General features: G+C 38.9%; 1 protein-coding gene across 2 annotated transcripts in view; it reads left to right on the top strand.

Annotated features, from left to right (window-relative positions):
* LOC139473596 (AT-rich interactive domain-containing protein 2-like) overlaps positions 1-18,753 on the top strand; it is a 49,054-nt gene that overhangs the window by 10,053 nt on the left and 20,248 nt on the right. For both annotated transcript variants that reach the window (XM_071256269.1, XM_071256268.1), the window contains exons 3-5: positions 5,773-5,870; positions 10,240-10,388; positions 11,886-12,104. In XM_071256269.1, coding sequence (XP_071112370.1) covers positions 5,773-5,870; positions 10,240-10,388; positions 11,886-12,104 — 466 coding nt within the window. The remainder of the gene's footprint in view (positions 1-5,772; positions 5,871-10,239; positions 10,389-11,885; positions 12,105-18,753) is intronic.

Below are 18,753 nucleotides of genomic sequence, written 5' to 3'. Positions count from 1 at the left end.
AGTTTTGGCTTTTAAGTTTTTGCATCTCACAGACAAACTTAAAGGGATTGTTGTTATATATCTTCTTGCCATTTGGGACTGGTTTTAGTGCATTATTAAAAGATGCTTGCATCGCTCATGATTGTTTTGAATCTTTGGCTGAAGTTGTGCTGCCTGACCTTTTTGGTGATACTGGATCCCATTGGTACATATATTACATGTGTTCTTCTATCATGCTGTAGATGGTGCATTAGTCAGTAGAAGACATGACACTACATACAGCCTTCGAAATTCATGCTGGTGCACTAGTGCAAGACTAGGAGTATATTTACTGGGGACAAGTAACAATTCAACGATGGTAGTCCACATTGACTTGTTGCATTTGTTGCATAGTTCAGGGTCCTGCCCCACAAAGCCATCTTAGTGCTAAGGCGATCCTAACCCTCGTACCTTAACATAAGACAATCGACAATCGTAGCGTTAAGATCACTTTGTGGAACACTGACCTGAACAAGTTCTCAGTGCTTCAATTTTGCTATAAATGGGAACTGAATAAAACTGACAGAAAATGTACATAGTGAACATATTTGTATTTTTCAAGCAATACTAGCTACAAACTCTGAGAACTGGTGGAAAAAGTCCCCTGGAATAGTCTTTATTATTACCCACGTGGTGAAGTTACAGGTGGTAAGATACTAAATCCGTACGTCACACATTTGTTGTACAATGTTGACCTTGTTTTATTCGTTTTGATTGGATAACCATGACCACTGTCACACCGGGACTACTTTTTTTCAGTCATTAAAAATCGTGAGACGTCATTCATTTTGCAACTACAAGGCAGAACTGAAGAAATTAATAATGAGAAAGAGAGATATTTACAAACACTTTATTAAAACAAACAAAATAGTTACACACATCAAATTCAGTTTGCATTCTATATAAGTTATGCATAGAGCTTCTACAGACATTACATGTATATATAATCGAGTTATATCCATTTACAAAGTACGACTACCGATCAATAGCGTGAGCGTGACGCACACGACCAGTTGCGCAACTTTCAATTTGATTTAACGTATAAAGATAAGCGTGGTGAAATGAAGTCTGTTTAACTATCCGGACAGATATCTAGACTTACTTGGGATGATCCGGTTGTGCCATCAGTGTCCCCTTCGAAGCGTATTTTGGGGTGCTGTTTCGGGAGGTGTTGTTCATGATTGAACGTACACGACTGCACGACCAGATACAAATCTTTCGAAAAATCTGTGGAAGTGTGCCTGACTTCTGATTTTGTGGCCCCGAACATCCCAAATGTGAACAATAACATTCCCTATCTCTAGCGTAAAAAGCTGTGAGTAGACCACGATTGTCTTTTCTTATTCCGGTGGTGACCTTGCCCTTCGATCGTTCGAAGCTGTCACTGACATGCAAGCAGACTTGAGTTTGTTGATTTTCACGTCTTCAGTATAGGGAGGCACAGTTAACATGAATGTCTTTGGCAAACACTCTGATTTCCCTCTTCCAAAATGGTACGGACATGATATAAATTCAGCTGATAGATCAAGGAAACCGAATCATTTTGATTGCACAGACGGGACACTGGCAGTGCGAGTGACCGACTGTTGGTCCGATATTCAAGTGCGGTGATTATGTGACTTTTCAAATTTTCTTATAGGTGTCCTTCGTACTAACAACATGGTGCTTGAATTACCAAAGTTGAAGAATTTCTTCCAAAAGGATCTTGAGCATCGGTGCTGTTTTCTTTGCAAACACAACTGCAGGCGCATGTTGTTTATGCGTATGCATAGAAATGTCAACAATGCCCATATTTGGGCATATATCAATATTCATATGCAACCAGATTTTGCAACCAGTTTCAGTTTGGTCTGTCAACAAACGAAAGTTGTTATATATTTACACTTAAATATATATTTAACGTGGGTAATAAATAAAATACCACACTCATTCTCGTTAGATACCATATTTACAAAACTCGTGAACTTTCTATGTTATCTGACCTCGCTTTCGCTCGGTCAGATATCACAGAAGTTCCACTCGTTTCGTAAAAATGGTGTCTAACGAGAATGATTGTAGTATTCTCTATGTATCTAAGGCTGGCCCAAGTCCACAGTCACTTTCACAAATCTTTTTTTTGGATATTTTGCGTTTGCCAAGTTTAATAATCTTGTTGTGTTCACCACAAAAGGTTGATGCTGTAGTATCATTATTACATATATAAGTCATTAGCCATCCAGTTATAACACAGCAATGTTGGGTGTTTGCTCTTATATTTAAAATATATGTTGACAGTTTAGTAAAGGGTATTGTGTTTCTGAGGTGAACTAGTCTTTCTTCCAAGGAAGACATCAAAGAAGGCAGACTGTATGATGAGACCCCTATAATCCACTTGGACAGTTAACATCACACAAGGGGAGATTGGAGCTGAAAGCGTGGTTGAAATCAATTTTGATGCACTTTGATCGTACCACCTCCGTGATCAATCTGCAAGCCAAGTTACCACTAGACCTTGGATAGGGACATCAAACAGCCACTTGCTTGGTGCTGGCTACAAATACGGCACTGTGACAATGATGGATGTCAATATATTTACAGTGGCTGCTCTTTCACTTCTTTTATCACATCCTTCATGTTTATAGTATCTGTCTGTACAAAGACTTTGTGAGTTGTATCATAATGGAGTCAAAATGTCCCTGCAGATGTATGGTGTATTGTTGCCGGGTTACAAATGAGCAAGCCTCCAAATGTGATCTTGATTTTTCATCCAATTTTATTGCCAGACGCATGTACGTATTTGTGAGTCACATCCTAATTACAAGAAATCCATCAGCGTCTAGTCACAGTTAATGTGGGTGCGGTCTGGTACTTTCAGAGTAGGGAGCTTATGTTATTTGATATTTGTTTTCAAAGAGGCTATTAGCATGATCTGAATACTAAATTACCGGCTTTAAAAACAATATGTTATTTATATCTTATAGTTGTGCATATTCAGATCCATAATGTGTGTTACTTCTAAATTTCCATTTACAAAGCATTGGCTCAATATGTACTTTGTTAAACTATTAGAGGAAAATTCAATGTTTGGTTTAATTCAGTGAAGGATAACAGATGTGACTTATGGAATTGAATGTGTTGTTGACAGTGTGGCCATGTTCCCAACTCCCTAGTTCATTAGCGGTATCATATGGTGCACCAGATGACACACAGCTTTAGTGGTGGAGTAGTCAGCTATGAAATTAATTTGGTGTGTTAGATAGAAGTGGCGGCAATCAAGCTGTGGCCTAACCACAGTCCACATGGTAATGAGGGACAAGATATTCACCCTCAGCTTGGTCCTATTGATTTTTTTTCTGGCTGTTTATTGTTAATACAACTGGATGTGACAACAAGTTTCACCCTGTGCAGTTTAAGCTAGTTCCAGATGTTTTTTATGGGATATTGGAAGTTTAGCGAGATGTATGCAAAATGCCTGGCAACACCTAGTGGCGTGGGCTATATGTTTTTTGTATTGTGTGTATGTGGCAGGAGACGCTTGTTTGACCTGTAAGCTTTGTATGATAAGCTAGTGTAGGCGAACGACCTACTCGAAGCCCCCTGCTACCACTGGGCCAGCATAGCAAGCTTCAACATGAAAAGGATTAGTCTAGGCTGGAATGGTGTTCGTGATAGTGTTGGAGAGAAACAGATTTAATTCTGTAGTTGTGTATCCTCTTTAGCTGGCTTCACTGCATACTCGCGGAGATCTATGCGAGGCCGACCTGAAATGAAAAAAGGAAGCTTGATTGATTTATTTTTTTATAGTAGTGTGAAATATTTTGGAATGTTGCATGAGGTGATGTAGGATGTTGCAAGGAAGTACTTCATCTGTGTGTACTTAGTGCACACTCAACTCCCCATGGTATTATTGATGTGCAAGAGGAAGTGTGTGATGATGAAGTACTAATAGTTCGTCCTGATCATATCTGAACAAGCAAGCATGAAGATGTTGATTTCTTCCAGCTTAGGCTGGATACATAAATCATGAATTTTGTTCATTGACATACACGATAATGAGTTTGCTGTTATGAAATGGAAGGGTCACTATTTTTTAGTGTTAATAACATTAGAACATTGTGAAGAACATGTTTCGAATATGTTTGATATTAAGGCATCCATATGAGATATGAGTTCAGCATCTAATTAAAAGTGTTCCCAAATATGTTAAATTGTCAAGGTTACCACTTGTGTTGCTTTACCATGAGACCTGTGAAGAATAGGTCTTCAGCATCCCATGCTTGCAGTAAAGGCGACTATGCTTGTTGTAATAGGCGACTAAGTGGATCAAATGGTCAGGTTCGCTGACTTGGTTGATGCCTGTCATAGTATACCAATTGCGTGGATTGATGCTCATGATCACTGGATTGTCTGGTCCAGACTCGATCATTACAGATCGCTGTCATTTAGCTGAAATATTGCTGAGGGTGGCGTTTAACAACAAACAATCAAACAAAGCTTTGCCACGCTTAACATGATGCCTCTAACGGGTAGGGTAGGGTAGGGTAGGGTAGGTAGGGTAGGTAGGGTAATATGTTTGGTTTAGGGCAAGTATAGTTGGGTAATTGTATCAAATGAAATGTCTTGAAAGAGACTTACACAGTAGGTAGAAAAATGTTTACTGCTGGCTAAAGCTGGTCTGAGCAACTTGTTTGACCTGCATCACAGATTTACAGTAGACTGGTAAATGCACCACAACAACAACAGTCTCTTTCACAGACATGGCTAACAAAATACAAACATGCTCACAGATACCTCCTGACAGCCTTTTTGTCTCGTTTTTGTGTCCAACCGAATATTGTCCTACACATTGTGGTCTGCTGATGCTTGCCGGTCAGCACCTTACCTGTTTGTGAGTTTCACCAGAGTGGGAAACTTCTTTGACCTGCATCACGTCAGGCCCTCCACATCAGCAATGATTAGGCTGACACATTGATATTCTTGAAATACTTTTTCAAGCTGAGTTAAACCAAACTCAAGCAGTTGCATAAGGGCCTGAAGTTGAAACAAAGCTGTTTCTCAGGTGAGCAGTAGTCTCTCTCACAGTCCCTTAACCATGTTATTTCCCCTTCCAGCCAGCCCTTACTGTAATGCTATAACCCTTAATGAGCAAGTCTAGATTTTCCACATGATCTGAATCTCCCATTTTACTGGGCTCCTTTTCAATTTAAATGTAGTTACATTGTTTCTGTCAAAATTACATATTTTCAGAGACTTAGACTTAGTCTAGGTGAGCAGAAACATTAAAACAATTTCTGACAAATTTATCCAAGAAATAAAACAAGGTTGGCCTAATATGGAATTCAGTGTTAGACATTTTGCACAGACAATTTTCTATGGTATAACATGACTATAATTGATGATTTGTGTAATTTCTAAAGTTCTAACCATCTCATGCACCATTCAGATGGGCTCACGTCATTTCTGATTCATCGTGGTTAGCAAAGGCGTACATAAAAATGTAAAAAGTGTAATTGAATTTTGCTTGCGAATGTATTAATAGCGTCTAGAGCAGGTTTTCTGCATAATGACGTTAGGTTGATGTGGAGTTGCCTGGTACAACTCATCAGGCTGAAGTCCGGGGGCTCCCCATGGTTTACACACTCCCAGCTTCATGCTTGCTATATCCTGTCAGACTCAAGTAGTTCACTTTTTGAGTGTGCCTGTAGCGTGAATATGATAAGATCCTTTTGAGGCTGTTAGCTGTAAGTTGATCTCTTCCTTCTCCTCCCTGCACAGGTGAACAATGAAGAGAAGTGGGAGGACATACAGGGGGAGTTCAAGGTGCCCAGGAGTTGTACAAATGGAGCCCAGGCACTCAAGTTTGTCTATGTCAGGTGAGTACACAAAAACAATGTGTGCATTTAGGCCATTTAATGGTGCCAGTTTCTGAAAGACTATATTCAGCTTCTGTTCCAAGTTTGTTAAAGTTAGTCATATGCTTCTGATTTGTGTGACTTTTTTCACATCAATGTTTAGATGCTTGCAGGATTAAACATTAAAGGATAGGAAACTGATTGTGAAGTCTTATCTTTTATCTGTTACTTATGTGTAATGACTGTGTAAATTGTGTAATGACAGCATGCTATGTTTGATATTGATAGTTCTTTCAGTATTCAGGAATAGTTTGTCATAATTTCTGAATTATTAAAGACATCTGTGTCTAAGTATTTGCTGCATGTGTTAAGACTTAGGTAACACCAGGTACTTGAAGGAAACCATTGCTTCGTGTTCCTTTTATCATGTTTATTGGACAAATATTGCTACGTTATTTCAAATGTAAACTGCATTTTCTATTCTCAGAGAACTATGTAAACATTTTAAGTTAAGATATATATGGATTGAGAAAGAAAAGTCACTGTAAAACTTCGGTCAGAAATATGCTAGTCAAAAGAAGTTAAAAAAACACATGTAGTTCATATTACTATAGTTAATCTGTCCCATGAAAGGTGACCAGTGGTACAATGACATTCAACCAGTCAAACCAGTCAATCCTTAGGTAACTCCTACTGCAGTCGTAGACGACCCCCTTCTCTTCCCACCCAACCCTGCCACATTGGTCAAAACCACAGCTCAAGACAGGCAGTATATGTGAAATGGCTAGATTCTGGGAGTGTCAACTAGTCCCTCCAGATTTTCACCAGTCGTCTCAGGCAAACAGACTAGTGGCTGTGACTGTGACTGTGACTGTGACTGTGCCTGTACTACAAGTATAGGGCTTTCAGAGGCCCATGGAATCCCTACAGAATGTGTGCAGGGCACTTTGGTAGCCTCGTAGTTAAAACGTCGACTTGTCCCCTAACCTGTTAATGTGAAATTTTGAACATCGATTTTTGGTGTCCTCTGCCAGACGATGTTCAAATATTGGTAAAACTATGTTAACACTCCTACCCACTTGTTAAGAAAGATAGAATGATGGTGAACGGCTGAAAGTGACTAGAGTCCTGTCCCCTGAATGCTCCCTCCCCCACGTTGACCCAGTGACAGTGTTGCTATTACTGGTGCTCAGCTAATCAGGTCAGGGTCTACCAGCCTGCTATATATAGAATCTCTCACTCCCACTGCAATGTTGTGGCTGAGAATCATTGACCCACAATCAATGATCAGGCTGTACTCACAACAACACAGCAAGCTGTGCTGGAGCAATACACATGTATGTGCTGTGTCTGTGTCGTGGAAGAAAGGGGTTGTGCTCAGCTGGTTTCGTACACACACAACTATCTATCGGGAAACCATGTTCTCAATATCGTGAGATTTTCTGGTGATAGCTTCTTTGGAGAATCATGGGGTGATAGTCGGTTTATGCTGTATAGGTCAAGTTTGAACCCACTTTGAGGCAGTCGGATTGTTGATCAGCTTGATAAAATGACCAGAGATGTGATATTTGTATTCCTTTATGTTCTGCTCTAATAGAACACTGGGTGATCAGTATATACTGAACAAAACAAGTTAGGGATGGTGAATATTTTTGGGGATATTTTTGTCTCCACTACCAAAATAATGTCCCCCCATAATATTCATGATCCGTAACTTTTTTTTGTTCAGTTTACGTGAAGGAGCTTTATCATGACATCTTCAGGAACTATTTGTCTATTGGCAATTGTGTGTCATGTCCTGATGGGGTTGAAGTTGGTCATAGTACCAGTCACTGGTTTGTCTGGTCCAATTTCAATTATTTACATTCTGTTGTGGACCCGTGAAGATCCGGGGTAGAATAGGTCTTCAGCAACCCATGCTTGCCATAAAAGGCGACTATGCTTGTCTTAAAGGGTGACTAACAGGGTCAGGTGGTCAGGCTCGCTGACGTGGTTGATGCATGTCATTGATCCCCATTGCGTGGATCGATGCTCATGTCAATCACTGGATTGTCTGGTCCAGACTCGATTATTTACAGACCGCAGTCATATAGCTGGAATATTGCGGAGTGCTGCGTTAAACAACAAACAAACAAAACATTCTGTTGTGATATGGCTGGAATATTGTGTGGCATTTCACAACAAACAAGCTAGTCAACTGATTCTTGGATCAGACTTGATTATTAATGGCCTTCTGTGATGTGGCTGGAATACTTGTGAAAGTGTTTTGAGCTCTTACTCTCCCTTAATCATGGTAGTATCTGCTAGTAGGTGTTAGAATCTTAGATTTGTTCTGATTGTGTTATCCCTGACCTAAATGGACGGGGGCATATACTTATAGTTACACCAAGGAATTCCGTCACATCCGAAAACTTCTTCTTTTTTTTGTGACCTATAACTTAAAAACAAAAGCATAGATTTTTTCAAAGAAGTTTGATTTAAATTTTTGTATTTTCTGAAAAGATGCAGCAGTTTTTCATTTTTTTACTTCAAATTTGTTTACTGAAACATTTGTGTGACCTATCACTTTGAAACTAGTGCATGGATTCTTTTCAAATTTAGTGAACAGTTTCCATACTAGTGAAGAGGTGAAGTGCAAAGTTTGATTTTGATTGTTATTTTTGTGAATTTTCTGAGGAAATAATAAAGTTTGGTTATTTTTCTTCAACATTAGTGCGACCTATAACTTAAAAGTGATTCTTTTCCAATTGGGGGTACAGTTTCTGTACCCATAAGAGAGGTGCAGTGCAAAGTTTGATTTCGATAAGTGGATTTTCTGAGAACATATTGCTTTTTTTTTCAAGTTTTTGAACTTAGAAATGTGTTACAGTCGAAGTCAGGGGTATTAGTTAGCCCTGCTCACTTTTTGCCTTGTGATTCTTGGTTTGTCAGCGTTATATCCATGCTTGCATCAAAATGCTACATATCTACTTCCTTAGTGGTGTGAGCTTTGAACTTTCCTCTCACATGAAGCTGACGCTCTATGATATAAATGAAATTTGTTTGATGCAGCGCCCTAACTGTCATATTAAATGTTTGTTTTTTCTAAGTTTCTCATGCATGTCAGAGCTTTCGAATATATTATTTTCATTAATATTATGTGCCTGAATATCTCCATATTTCTGATATTGTCATGTACAAATTTTCTGTCACAAAGTGGAAGGTTTTTTTCGCCGATATCATGCAAATCCCCATTTCTGCGTTTTGTTTAAACACAAGCTGTGTTGGCTCTTGACAGAGGTATTATCAGTTCTGTGATGTTGCCAATGAGTTATATACATTAAAGATGTCTGGACACTTCACAAGAGAATGAGTAATGCCCTGTAGTATGGTTGTTTAATGTCATGTCAGAAGATATTTTGGCAGTAAATGTCACTGTGTACCACACTTTCACAGACATGCACTGCAAGAGGTACATTTCTCACATTCCAATAGGAAAAGTCACACACTCTACTCTTGACAGTTTCTGTGAAGTGAACATCTTTCAAAATAACTTCTCATTTTCAAAAATTGAGCATGTTTTAATGGGAGACTAGATGGAAGTTGTGTATGTTGCCTCTATTATATTATGTATACAGTCTCACTTTTCCCCTGGCCGCTAGTTGTAGAGCATCCGCACGGTTCGAACTCAGGACGTGTCATACCAAAAGATGTTAAAAGACGGTACTTGTTCTTACCCTCTCTGGGGCTTGGTACTACAGGGCTAACACAAGGACTGGTTGGCTCACACACCACTATATTAGTGTGATAATCTTGGACGCGATGTTAAACCCCATTTCACCTCTCCTCCCCTTTGTTTTTAAAACATTTCAGCTTTTGTAGAATTTTGGAAGGGACGTAAAAGCATTTTTCATTGGTTGACAACATGAATTTCACATGTTTACTGTTTACTAGGGGAAGTAGATTTGCAGATGATGCATCTGTCTACCTGTTACACACATGCAAGTTAAGTGTTTCAGCTATGGGGTGTCAGCTGAGAGGATTTAAAACTTGTCTACCATTTTGGTGAAACCCATAAGCACAGGTACAGTGCTGACAAAACATTATAATCAATGCAAATCAGATTCAAACCTACGATCAGCCATGACTGACATCTGTGCCCCTGTTTCACAAGAAGACAGGTTCAGGTATTGGTACACTACTCACTGTGTCCCCTGTCTAGATGCAGCAACAAGATACCTACCAGCGATTGTATATTTATTACAGGACCCCTGATTTCACAGGTTATGGTTCACTGAAGTATTCAGTGAGTCTGCTCATCACAGTATACTTCCTGGTCTGTGACAGAATCTTATAATGAGTTCAACACACTGGCTCACCTTTTGTTAGTAATGTGACTGTCTGTCCGTAGGTACCTACACATTTATGAGAAAATCCACTTCCTTGGCCAAGATCCCGACAGGAATGATGAAGACGATGGTCACCCAGCACGGAAAAAGTTGTGTACACCAACATTTGGGGTTCCCCTCACCTACAACTATCATCATCATCAGCTTACAGGTGAGGTTACAGGATCTGGGGATACACTGGCTTCTACATGCATGCCTTGTTACACATCACAACCTGTCCTTGCTATTGGGATTCCTTCAAGAGCTGGACTTCTGTTAATATTTATGCCTGAACCCCGTCTCGACGAGCAAACATGTTCATTAGGTCGTGTCATGTGCACTTTAGATGCAGTTTGAGCAAATGTTACAACCTTTTTTGCTCTTGATTTGAGATGTGTTCTTGGGTTCTTACAAGCAGTGTATTTCTAAATGTCAACTGTAGGTCAAACTATTTTTGGTCGCATATGAAAATTAGAGATTTTAATCAATAATGTGTATTGTTTTCTTGCATTTTCTGGAGATATCTAGATGAGATAGTATGCTGCATGTGATAAAGAACATACAAAACATCAAGAATGCAAATGTTCTGATGACATTCTGTGTACATGAAGAGCAAAGAATTATTTGGTATGCAGTCAGGCTGATGAGAAAATTTCCAAAATTCACCAGATGCAAAATAAAGAGCACAGACCATTTTAACTGTAGTTTAGTTAAGGTATTTTTTATTCAATGTGAATTAAATTGGGAACAAGGGATCACATCTTAACATAGCCTAATGAAGTTATGATACAATTTCTCCTATATATTACAAGGGAAGCTAGGATCACTGCATAAGCCAAATAAGGGAAGCTAGGATCACTACATAAGCCAAACAAGGGAAGCTAGGATCACTACATAAACCTAGTGGTTTAGAATAAAATTTACAGATATCGAATCTAGTTTCGAAACCTTTACATTGAACACATACTAAGTTTATCACCTAAATGGATACCCTGTGCCATTTTGTGCATGGTGTAAATATATTTCCTGAGTTTCTAAGGTTACAGGTAACATTTGTGATGATAGTGCCTGGCGGCAAACAATTCAGATGTGAAGGTGTTTTGTGTAGAGTTGGAACAGAAGATGCAATTTTCCTTTTTTCTCCAAGTCTCCAGTGTTTCCAAGCGTATTTCAGTAATCCAGTCACAATCTCTGTTGCCCCCATAGTTAACTTTTATTATTGCTTCCTATGCTCCATTGAACAACAATAGTTGTATGAACCAATTTGTTTGAATTCCTTTGCTACAAGCATTTATATATCTAGATCATTTATTTTCATATTCTAGGTAATACTTATTTTATTATATATCGGTTTCTCTTCTCATAAGTCATTTCTTCTTTCTTGCAAAAGATTTCTTGTAAGAACGTCAGCGTTTGTAATAAAAAAACATTTCCAGTCTGGCATCAGGACCCACCGACATGAGAAGCTGCAGGCCCTGACTCAACTCTTCAGGCCCTCATTTAAGAAACTGCGGCTTATTGTGACAAATAAATGACCCATACTTTTAAAAATTAGCCTGAAAAAAGTTTGCAGTTTTCCTTCCTAATCACTAGTGACATGAATCACTTGCGAGATGAATTATAAATCTTCACTATTCTAAATGTTTAATTCTACAACCTATACTTTCAGATGCGGTGCGGCAAACGTATAGCCTGTCTCAAGATCTCTTGAAACCAAGTGAATATGATAAACTGGAAAGATCATTATTATCGGGATTACCAAATGAAGTTGACTTTGTTGTGAATGTGTGTACATTATTATCCAATGAAAGCAGACATGTGTTAACGCTCAAGAAATCTCACCAACTTGTAGATTTACTCTTGGCGCATATAGGAATATTTTCAGAGGGTAAGTACCTTATCATCTTTGATTGACTATTATTAGATACAGCGATGTCATGTATTGATAGGGGAGCATGAGTAGCCCGGTCGTCTAAGGCGCCGCAATTTGCTGTGCAGAGTTGCGTCCCTTGGGAACGCCAGAAACCTATAATTGTGGGTTCGAGCCTGGTTCACCCTGATTATATTTCTAGGTTTGTCAGCACCGTACCCGTAGTGGTAAACATCTGAGACCTGCATCACTTCGGGCTTTCCTCCCACATTAAGCTGACACGCCATGATATAACTGGAATAATGTTAAAAGCGTCATTAAACCCAACTCACTCACTCATGTATTGGTAGATGCCAAATTTAAAGGCATCCTGTCTGCTGCTTATTTCAGACTGGTTGTTGATGTAGCTACTACATTTTGGTAGAACACGAGTTGTCATTAGGGTACTTGGGTACCTGGGTCCTACTCAGTACCCTGCCGACCCGGGTACAGGACTACCCGGACCCGTGGTTGGTCATGTGATATATTGTTAATGACAAAAAATATCTAGAACTCTATGATTACACTACAAGTCACAAATGTTCGCATTTCTTTCTGACTATGCACCCATTTCTTCTGACTTTTCGCATCTTTGAATAAAGATATAACTTGAGTCAACTTCAGTGTATGCATGACCAGATTGTTTAATACATGTATCTAAACACGTTTTGCCAGTGCTACTGTAATAAAATGCCCAATGGGACATTTTGTACCCATCTCTTGAGACCTGCAGTGGGTACCTATGTAGTGTCGGGTAATAGGGGGGTGGGTACCCAGGTAGTAAATTCGGACTCGTCCCAGCCCTTGAAGTCATCATGAGGCACTAGGGTTCTTATAATGAATAAGAGTTTCATTCTCATTTGAGATGGTAGACATTTTGGAGCATCTGTTTAGCCGCATGGGAGTTAGAAATGAAGCTATTATGTCCTGGTTAAGATGTGCATGCTCATCGAGTCTTTGGACCAGTGGTTGAATGATCGGCTTAACTGGAGTTGTCACTCTGACATCTGTCCAAAGTTTTCTCAAATGTAGGAGTTTTAACATGAGGTAGAGCTGTCAGCCTGTTCCTTTGGACAACTCCAGCCTGATACATGTATGTGCTTATTTTGATATTTGTTATTTCATGTTTTGTATCCTGAACTTCAACACAAGATGTTAGTTTTTCTCCAGGTTTTCTCTCAAACATGTAATAGTGTCAAGTAGGGTTGTGTGGCTTTGCTTTTCTTTTGCCTTCACTTGGAAATTTGATCATGTTGCTTTTATTGAAATAGCTCACTGTAATAGTCAACATGGAGCATCTGTTGAACACCTGTTGAGTGGTATCTGCATCTGTCTCACTAGAGTTACTGTAAAGGTGATGAAATATGCCGGCTCGTGTAATCTGGTAGAGTTATATGTGGTGCCCCTGCTGAGCTATACAGTTGTCATATTGAACTTGCATTTAGACCCGAGCCATCCAATAGCTCTGTAATATTGGCCACTGATTCCAAGTCAGTTGATAAGCCTGGGAACTTGTGCAAACGATACTGCATCAGAAAAAAAAAGAAACAGCAGATGTAAGAACATATCTGACCATGACCTAGGATTAACCAAAGGGAATACTGTCTTTGCTGAACTAGATACAAGCAAACCTGAGTTGACATTAAACAGATTCAGCAGACAGCATCACCAGATTCACCAAACAGGAAAGTGTTTTTGGGAAAGCTTGTAAAACGTATTGTTAAATTCAATGGGTTTTTTTTCAGATGGATTGGTAATAGTGACACACTTAAAACTTGAGCAACTACTGAACTAGTCCGAATCCTGAGTCTTGTAAATGTTTGCTTTGTCTTGTATGCACAGCTAATATAGTAGCCCATATATTAACACTAATATCTACTGAAAATTACGACAAGAAACTATTTTGGGCTGGAGATGTTTTGGCACAGACTGGTGTTGGTGAATACAAGTGTATGTTATGTCAAACATTAATAACACTCTTCAAATTCAAAACAAAGCAGATGTGTTTCTTGACAGAATAACAGCTCTTCACCCTTGAGTATTCATGCTATAAAAGCGATAGATGTGCGACACACGTCCAAGCAGTTAGTCATGCCTTGCAAACATTTTTCTTTTTAAAAAGCTCAGTTTGTGTTTGGAAGCATTATGCTCTTCCGTTATGCAAAGTAATGTAGCTGATTTTGTCAGCTGGAAAATATTTCACATTTATGCTTGGAATTGTTTGTTTCTTCTCTTGGGTTATATTTTACATAGATATGGTCTCATAATAGAGTCGATGGAGTTCTGCACCTGATTTGTCATGTATTCTGAGAAAAAACAAACACATAATGTGTTAAGAGTAGAAGCTACCACATTTGAGGCATTTCAGCATGTAATGAGAAAGCACTGCCAAATTCTTTGAGCAGAATGTGGAAGAATGTGGAGTTTTTTGTGTGAAATCGTGACACTCCAGCGCAGCCTGGACATGTTGTTACAGTGTGTGGCATATCTCAACATTGGTGTCATGACTTGTCTACTGTACAAGTACTGCACAGCACTGAAGGTGGACTGCACCAGGGTCCCTGTCTAGGAACTAGACTTTCTACAACTGAAAGGAGTTAGTAGAGTCCAAGCAATAAATACATGAACAGTGTTTTAATTCAAAGGGTCCTGGCACCCCGGAGTCTCTGAGTCCCTGAAATTCTCTTCTGTAGTATTTAAATCTAGGGACCCTTCCATCGTTTTCTTTTTACATTAGATCTGTGACCAGGGTCCCTTGACTTTTATGAGTAATTTATAACAATGCATAAACATTCAATTTCTATAAGGTACTGTGTCGATAATGTGTTTGTGAAGTGTGCATGCACGGATACACTTGAGCGCGCCTCAAAGTGCTAACAAAAGTTAGAGAGATGACAAACATCTGAAATGCAAGTTTTAATGTACATTATCAATAGTGGTGTAAAAATAGGTTGATAAAGTATTGTATCGCGATACGAGACTCACTAGACAATGCATCAATTTACAACCCCTGTATCTTGAAACGCATTACATAACAGTAAAAACAGGTGAATAATAACAGAAAATGTTCAACAAGCTTACACAGTTTTCCTAGTATTCCCCGGTTGGCTATAAATAGCTTAACATTCACAGCTCCATCTAGCCTATGTGTTTCTGACAATCAGTATCCCATCTTCAATTGCTGAATTTAGAAACAAATGATTCAGGGTTCATCTTCAAAAAGAAGAAATATCAGCGGATGAAATAAAAGTACTGTATCGGGATGTGAATCGTATTGCGATCCCAACCATATTGTACACCTTTAATTATCAAGTAAGCCTTAAGACTATTTGCCCCACACTTCTGGGTTGTAAGACATAATCTGTCAGCTTATGTTGTAAGCACATTGTTCCTGGTCCTGCAATGTGGCCAGTGTGGATTCTGGAGCAGTATCGGTCCCCTTCCATCCTGATGTTTGACATGACAGGGGACTAAAACATGGTGAAATCAGGACATGCCCGACAATGAGTGTTGTTCATGTTATCAACCATCAGTGTGCTTGGCTCAGATTTCATTGTTTACAGGCTGCTATGATATAGCTGGAATATTGCTGACTGCAGCCAAAAACAGTATTCACTGGCTTAGTCATCCCAGTAACAGATCGGAATGCAGAAATATGCGATATTGTCAGCTGGTATCTGGGACTCATGGTAATTGATTTTATTGTTTTATACATGTAGTAGTTTTAAACACTGGATACTGGGGTTATGGGAAAGAAATGATGTCGTTCCAATTACCCGACCAACCTTAATTTCAGGAGCCAACCCTAACTTTTTCTTCAGTGTTGCTAACTGTTTGTGACAGAGGAAAGATCACTCATGATTACATACACCCTACACTGAGAACTTTTCAGTAGTTCGCCAACATAGCTGCAGAGCTTTTAAAAAAATGGAATGCATACTACATGTAGTACCTACCCTATTTTCAAATCAATCATAATTTTTTCCACATTATTTTTTAAGGCCCATCTACCATTCCAGCTCTGTCTGTAATGTGCAGCCTACTGTAATTCAGCATCAGAAATTGGCACTAGTCCTGTAGTCCTTGCCAAACTGGCCAATGGTTAAAGTATCATAAGGACTAGTAGAAGTTTGTCCCGTTTTCAGGTTTTGCTGTATGTCATCATTATAAGGACTACTGGACTAAAAACAAGTAGTTTCTACCACTGTAATTGTCAATGTAGAAGTTTGTACATGTCTTTGCCCCTTTGGGCACAGATTATGAGAACATGGGCAAGAAGTGTGCATTCAGACAGGCAAATTGAGAACTCTGCTTTAGGCTTCAGGTACTTTCAAGTGCTCTCATTAAACATGAGTCGTATTTACACATGCAAGGTTTGAAAGACACAAGTAACAAGACACTACCTGGCCTTTGGTAGAAACTTTTATGTTGGGCTGAATGTCCATCACAGATGTTGTGATCATGATGATGCATATGATATAAGTACTAATTAGTATACAGGTGGAAGTCAAAGTTGGAGTATATAGTCATTGCGACGTGGAAACAGCACAGTTTTAAGAGTAGAGTTTCTAGAGCTCGGAGAGCATAGTTGGAGGAAAATGCACTTTTTGGTTGAAAGGATAGTTTTAGTGTGTAGTAAAGAAGAACATTGTCTGAGATTTCAGCTATAGTTATGTATTAATAGGTTCAAATGCTAAATTGCTATTACAGCGATAAACGCTATTCACTCACACACGCTCACTCACTCACTCACTCAAGGGTTTTGTCGCAATTTCAGGGCTATGGGTTAGACTAGTGGTTAAAGTGTTCCCTCGTCACGCTGAAGACACAGCTTCGATTCCACACATGGGTACATGGTTTGAAGCCCATTCCAGGTGTCCCCTGCCGTGATATTCCTGGAATATTGCTAAAAGTGGCATAAAACCATATTCTCTCACTTTATTGCTATGTCATTTCTGGTGGGGAAGGGGCTACTTCTGTTTTTGCATGTAATGCCAACACATTTCTCATCTACAAGCCAAAGCTCATCTTCCACATCCTCCAATTGACTCATGCCATACATACTACACACTGGTATGTGCTGTCATACGTGAAGCTTAATGAAAAAACGTAAATTTGACTAGCCTCAGGCTTGGAACTCCTTACTGAAGGAACAGACTGTGCTAGTCCTTGGAGAAATGATGTCCTCTGTATTGTATTAGATGATGGTTAGATCCTACAGTTTGACAACACTGGATTATGCAGGCTGCCGCCCATTAAGTTTCAACTAGAAACTGCAGCCTGATTAATAGTCGCATAAACAATACATCGTACAGTATGGCCCAACATATTTTTCTTCTGAAATAAGTTTGTTCGTATTGATATTTGTTATTTCTGCATCACCACAGTACCAGTATGTTTTTCTAATTCTATCAATATATCACTATGATCAGTCTCAGTAACTCACCTAATCTAAAACTTTGATACTGACCAACAATTTCACATTGGCTATACATCTCTGAAGAATGAAATGAAATTGACAGTGTTCTTGGATATTTGGTTCCAGAGGTTTATGGAGATCTTGATATACAATCAATCAAATGGGAGCATGTTGCACCCACTGATTTTAGCCCTTGCCTCTTGCTTGTCTTCAGCTTGTTACAGAACTTCGATTCAAGTTTTGTGCTCTGTGCAAGGGTTTCATCTTGCAACAAAAAACTGAGTTGAATCTTTTTAGCTGTTTGTTTGCTTTATAATGTTGAATTTTCTTTATGTCCATTTGCCTTAAGTGTTTTCTTTACAAATACCTTCCCTTTTGCATATTTAGATTGAATTGAAAATTTTATTTGAAATTTCCATAATATTGAATAAGACTTTTATCTTCTTTGAGGGGCATTTAGAAGTTGGAGTACTAAGTAAGGATTAGATTTTGGTAGATCAACGGCTTCCTTTTTGCAATTAGGAGCAACATTTCAGTGTAGGTTCTAACTCTTGCTTGATAACAGTGTTAGAACCTACACCTTAACATTGCTTGTAATTGTAATAAAGAAGTTGTGCATCCATATATCTTATTCTTACTTAAGACTTCTTTCTTTTAACTTAAGAATTTCATATGAACGTTACATTAACCCTGTGAAAACACTCACGTTTAGCTTGGTTGGAGAGAATGGGGATTTAAATACATATATTTGAGCATTTATATTACTTGTGGGTTGGTCACAGTAATTGAAATAGTAAAATAGAAATACAAATTCTAATTTGTTTTATTAGCTGATGTACTGTTTGTGTACATTGATTCAGTGACCGCTATACAACAGTTGGTGTGTAGCAGGTTTTCACCATGCCCATAAGGGCAGTTGCACAAAATTCGCCACTGATACTTGACAGAAAATCCCATGGACACAAAGAAAGTTTAACGAAATGTTAGTGTATGTTACACCAGCATTGTTGTGTTCCTGTGCATTCACTGACTTGATACGTTGTTGGAAACATGTGATCTGTCTTGGTCATGGGATCCTAGACTGGCCTGTTAGGATCCATGGTAAGCATTCTTGTGCTTGTGGCTTTTTTCAAACAGAAATGTATAGGCTTCACTTGGCCGACCAACTGACAGGCAGGGATGTGACTGAGACCGTGATACAAAGTGTTA

This window comes from Haliotis cracherodii, unplaced genomic scaffold (genome assembly GCF_022045235.1).
Source record: "Haliotis cracherodii isolate W230 unplaced genomic scaffold, xgHalCrac1.p SCAF_3, whole genome shotgun sequence".
In the NCBI taxonomy this organism is placed as follows: Eukaryota; Metazoa; Mollusca; class Gastropoda; order Lepetellida; family Haliotidae; genus Haliotis; species Haliotis cracherodii.
This window is presented reverse-complemented; position numbering and strand designations above follow the sequence as displayed.